Here is a 5,822-nt window from a genome sequence, read left to right as displayed (position 1 = left end):
CATTATTCATGCACTCATTACGTTGCGTGCTACACATCTTGGCGCAGAAGTTCGAGCTGAGGTAGGGTTTGGCCCATTTGTCACGGCAATCATATATATGTGCCATGTACCTAAAAGTTTGTATGGAGGACCTTACCATCCTGTAAGAAACCATGGGAACCACAAGTCATTAAGCAGATTCCAAACAATGAACCACTAGGGGGGCGGAGAGTTTACGATGAAAAATTTATTTACCTTCTTTGTGTGTGCCATCTCAAAGTCTTCATCCTCGCACCGCTGTGCTATGAGCTTGTTATACTGCAGCACAAAACGGTTGAGAGGTGCTGAAAGCGAAACATAGCTTTTCAGCACATTATTCATGCACTCATTACGTTGCGTGCTACACATCTTGGCGCAGAAGTTCGAGCTGAGGTAGGGTTTGGCCCATTTGTCACGGCAATCATATATATGTGCCATGTACCTATTGCCAGCAAGTCCATAGGTGTCCATCAGATAAGCCCATCCACGGTCGAACTCATCGACAGTCATCATCTCATTCGTGAGACGATTAAAGTCAATTCGGAATGGGGTCCCTTTCTTATATAATGCCCCAAGATTCTCCTTTATACTTTTCATAACGTGCCATTTTCACAAACAGTGGACTGTAGAGGGCATTGTATGAGCGATAGCAACTTCCATCTGCCGGCATTGATCTGATAATTCACAGAACAAATGAGTCAGGATTTATAAGGAGGAATGCATGCCTTATATACAGACAAACATGACACCAAGTTGCCTGGTACCTGTGAGTATCGTCTGTGGCATCTTCCCGCCCTTGGCTTCAACAAAGGTAGAAAATGCCCACTTGAATGAGTCTTCTGTTTCTTCTCTGAGAATAACACACCCGAACAGCGCGGATTGGTAGTGATTGTTCACTCCAACGAAAAGACCCACAGGCATCTCATACAGATTACTCTTATAAGTGGTGTCGAAGGTCAGCACGTCACCAAACAGATGATAGTCAGCTCGGCTCTTCGAGTGACATGAAAGAATGCCATGCACACGCCTCTCTGAGTCGACCTTCACCGCGTAAAAAAAATCAGGGTTTTGCGCTTGCATCTTACTGAATATATCGAGCGTCTTCGTGATGTCGTCGAGGCTTGAATCGTGTGCGAGGGTTGCGCATAGATTCTTCAAACAACGCTTGCCGAAGGGAACCTCTTCGTGACGCCCGTGTATATCGGACATCACGCCATAAACCTTGTTCATAGGGAAGTTGTTAGACCGCATATGCTTGATCAGTTCTTTGATGGACGAGTCAATGGTATTGTGGCACTTCCACACCTTCTTCTCTCTGGCAGTGTCTGCAAGCTCGTGGTTATGGGTCAGGACGACTGTGGAGAAGTACCTTCCATCATCTGCAGTCCTCTTTAGCCTGACCATAGCCTTGCATTTTGTCCTAGCAGATTTTGTGTTCTCCTCCTTGTTGGATCCCTGCGTTGGATGTAACACACTAATAAGCTCTATCGTGCGTGGAACGAAAGCAAAAGAATGCATAAAAAAATGGAACCCTGTGTATGATCCAAGAGTTTTTCCCACCTCGCACGAGCAGAGGAATTCATGCATTGTTTTGTAGCATGCGGGCTTCGTGGTATACTTGTTTCCCCGCTTGATCCCGAACCCAACTTCCCAAGAATAGGCGTTGTAAAACTCGCGCGCCTCTTGCTCTGACGAGAAGACCATACCCATGGCCGGCTCGAAGACGACATGCGAGCCTCTCTCCACGGCGAGGCTAAAGGCACGCTGGATTGAGTTGGTCCGACCTCCCCCCTCCATTGTCGATCGGCTGCAGGAGCTGCCGTTGCGGTTTCTGAGAAAAGATCAAGTAGGTATGAAATATCAATATGGGAAGCCAGAATTTGGATCACAAGTGATGGGCGCCACATCACCTCTGACGACGCGCGTATCTCTCGGTGGCGACCAGTGGCGGAGACAAGAGGGGGGAGCAGGGGCCTGCCCCCCCCCCTAATGATCGAGCGATGCTGTCTAATTAGCGATACGAAGCATGTAATCCCACGTATATCTACATACTTGCCCCCCCCCTATCTAAGCGTTAAGTTTAGAAAAGGGAATAAGGCCCATGTGAAGCCCACTAGTAGTCAGGTTGGGCTATTGGCTCAAGTCTCCTCGGGCGTTGTGCTCTCCTGTGATTAGTACACAGAAAAATATCCGCAGCCGTTCCGTGCCCTAGCCTGCCCGGCCGCCTCTGCTCTCCCAGCCCTGCTGCTACTCTTGATCCTATTCTTACGGCGACGGCGTGACGCAACTTTCTTCAGTTGCCAAATCTTCCGGATCTAACCCACGGGAACTAGCTAAGGACACATGGTTTAACACATCACTACATCACATCATCTAATAATCTCAATTCCCGTCTTGTATTATTGTTCAATTTATACATCAGCTTTTTGTTGTTTACTTGTTTCGGTTGTGTGATTTCTGATGGTACGATCCTATCTTGTACTGTCCTTGAGATAATCGTGATCATGATGCGAATTATATTATATAAGTTCCTATTTGTGATGCAAAATTTTCATTTGTCGAACAACTAATTGTGTTGGACGAAAATTTATTATACGTATAGCAAGGTTCTAGTTATTTACTTTTGCTCCAGAAAAAATGAACTTGACTTGGCCCCCCCTATACCAAAATCCTGGCTCCGCCCCTGGTGATGACGGAGGTAGGGGGCGACGACTCGTGGTCGACGTTGGTCTGAGACCGCGGCGAGGGCATGCCGGCCGTGCAGCCGTCCGTGCGAGCGGGCTGAGGTGCAGGAATAGCCCCTCCATTGCAATCGATCACCGTATCTTCAAACGCTACGGTAAACGTGAGAGGCTCACCCCCCGCGCCGGCCCCCATGAAGTGGACGCGACGCGCGCCTTCCGGCAGGATCACGTCGCGCGCGCGTAATGAACCGGCGAGCTGGCTTCCCTCGGAGGTACCCACGGTCGATGGTGGCGGCGTTGCCGAGAACACTACAGCGAGTGGCAGATGCTAAGATACCAGATGCGGGGATCCTAACCAGCAAAAACACTAGGGAATATAGAATGGAAGATCAACTACTACTTACCTCCGGCTGTAGCATCATGCGGGCTATCCATTCCAGCCGCCACTACCGAGCACGGCGATGGAGACGAGCTTCAACTGGGCTGCGTCTTTTCGCAGATCCCCGTTCAGCAATTGGTGTTGTAGATGCCAAACGAGGACGCACAAAAATGGTTAGCGACACCACGGCTTTTTAGTTTTCACAGACACCCACCGAAAGCGGCATGCCGGGGACCCCGATGACGCAGTGCTTTTTTTGTCTCCATAATTTGGGATTCGTTTACAAAAATATATCGTACAAATCGTGGGCATTACGTTCTGAGTATCGTTTTTGCATAGACGTGGTCGTACGTGGTAATACGGGCATCTCACGACACAGACTCCCACGATTTCGTGTTTACGGTGAGAACGCTTTACAGTTTTTAAAGTCACGATTTACGTTTTTGTACATTTTTTTGGTCACCAGGTAACACATGGACACACAGACAAAGTGGGCTATTCGACCCTAAATTCGATCTGGCCACACTAAAAAAAAGTTCGATCTGCCCTATGAAGGCGCGCCAATGGGTCGGATTGCGTTTACTTAACCACAAAAAATAGGGTGTGTCTAGAGCACATCTAGATGTGCTTTAGTTATTGCACATCTAAATGAGTGAATCAAGCACAAAGAGAAAATAAAAAAATATCCACACGAATCTCGACGTAAGATCAATGACATAGGACTTAGATGTGCAATACTTATGGCACATCTAGATGTGCTTTAGCAAAACTGCAAAAAATAACACGTTAGAAACCACACGCACCAGTTGGTAAGATGCAGAAATGTTACTTGTTTTTTGATCGGCCGATTGCTTTTGCTCCGCTCCGGAAAAGTAGGATCGCACGAGGCGATCTATGGAGGCGACGAGGGTTCCCTTGCGCGCCGCCTGTTCCCTCTCTCTCTCCGTTGGCCGCTCCGGCGGCGGGAGGGAGGGGGAACCTAGGGTCTGTTCGCTTGGTGGGTGTGTGGTAGGGTTAGAGTTGAGGAAGACGTTGCCGAGGCCGTTGCGGTGGTGTCGTGTCGGAATAAATTTCTCCGGGCTCCGTTCGCGGTTAGGAGAGGCTTTTGCCTTCGTCTAGGAGCCAGCGGGGTGGGGGATCCTCGGATCTCGTCGAGGTCGCGGGCTATGGTGGATGGAGGTCCATTGGCACTGGCCGTTTGGGTTCTCAGATGGGCGATGGATGCAGGGAGACGAAGATCCTTCTTCTTTCTTGTCGGTATGATTTGCTGCTGCTGTTCTTCTTCTTTCTCTGCGCCGATGCTGGTGGAAGATCCTGCTTTATCCAGGCGGTTGGCCCGGCCGCGGTGCTGGATCGGTCGGATGGCTCGAGTTCTCTTCCTTTCGGAAGGGACACTTCTCGCGGTACTCAAAGCCAAAGATGGCGACGGCTGTTTCAGGGGTGTTGGATTGATACCCATGCCCTCTCAGCGCTGGTGTCAAGAAAGGAGGAAGCAGAATGACGGCAATTGCTTGCATATCCTTCTGCTGCAGGGGTCTTTTCTTAAGATTCAGGGATGATGACACCGGGGTCCGGAGATCTTTTTGTATTATGGTTGTCTTAGGGTACTCTAGGTTAGGTTGTTTTAGGATCACTTCTTGATCATTGTTTCTCGACCGTGCTTTGCCTTCTCTTCTCGCTCTCATTTGCGTATGTTAGCCACCATATATGCTAGTCGCTTGCTGCAGCTCCACCTCATACCTTTTACCTTACCCATAAGCTTAAATAGTCTTGATCGCGAGGGTGCGAGATTGCTGAGTCCCTGTGGCTCACAGATACTTCCAAAACCAGTTTGCAGGTGCCGATGAGTCCGTGCAGATGACGCAACCAAGCTTAGGAGGAGCTCGATGAAGATCGTGTTCTTTATGTTGTTTCGTTCTAGTTGATCAGTAGTGGAGCCCAGTTGGGGTCCATCGGGGACCGTGTCGCATTTGGGGTTCTTCTTTTATTTTGGTTCCGTAGTCGGACCCTGAGTGTATTTGATTGATGTAATGTTTATTCATGTAATTGTGTGAAGTGGCGATTGTAAGTCAACTATGTATCTCTTTCCCTTATGTATTACATGGGTTGTGTGAAGATTACCTCACTTGCGACTTATGCCTTCAATGCGATTATGTCTCTAAGTCGTGCCTCGACACGTGGGAGCTATAGTCGCATCGAGGGTGTTACAACTTCAACACCGATGGATTACACACAAGCGCCGCGAGCGAGTTGATCAAAAAGAGAAGACCCGCCCATGTAGCCAGCCAGACCACGATGGCCGCACCCGTCACCATCTTGCTCCTCATGGCACGCGTCGCGTTCTTGCGTGCGGCAAGTCTCTCGACGACATGAGCGTACACAGCGAATACAGTATGTGTTTTTTTTGTGTGGCAACGGACCTCACGGTCACGTCATACACTGCGCGCCCACAGTTTGCCGAAAAACGCTCGCACGCTCCGAAAGTATAACTGAGAGCTTGCCAAGATGGATACGGTGATCACGAGCTGTCGGTTGTCCATCAGAGGCCGCAGCACAACAGAACGCGCAGGTCAACGCTTACACCTTGTACAGTCTGATAACACGCAGCAGAGCTACCGCGCTTTTGACCGAGATACCATGGAAAACAACTTGATGATTATTTATACTAACAGCATAATGGAACAGCCGGCACACTCCAGTCTTAATGGACACGATTTGCACCATACAACACTCACACAGAG

At 49.1% G+C, this 5,822-nt stretch overlaps 1 protein-coding gene across 1 annotated transcript; it reads right to left on the bottom strand.

Moving 5' to 3' along the window:
* Positions 1–670: 670 nt before the first annotated feature.
* On the bottom strand, positions 671–1,803 carry LOC125541383 (protein FAR1-RELATED SEQUENCE 5-like). Its single transcript, XM_048704811.1, has 2 exons — positions 1,579–1,803; positions 671–1,473 (listed from the first exon to the last, which is right to left on the bottom strand). The coding sequence occupies exons 1-2, from the start codon at positions 1,726–1,728 to the stop codon at positions 745–747; spliced, it is 879 nt and encodes a 292-aa protein (XP_048560768.1). The 5' UTR covers positions 1,729–1,803; the 3' UTR covers positions 671–744.
* Between the last annotated feature and the right edge of the window lie 4,019 nt (positions 1,804–5,822).

This window comes from Triticum urartu, chromosome 2 (assembly GCF_003073215.2).
Source record: "Triticum urartu cultivar G1812 chromosome 2, Tu2.1, whole genome shotgun sequence".
Classification (NCBI taxonomy): Eukaryota; Viridiplantae; Streptophyta; class Magnoliopsida; order Poales; family Poaceae; genus Triticum; species Triticum urartu.
This window is presented reverse-complemented; position numbering and strand designations above follow the sequence as displayed.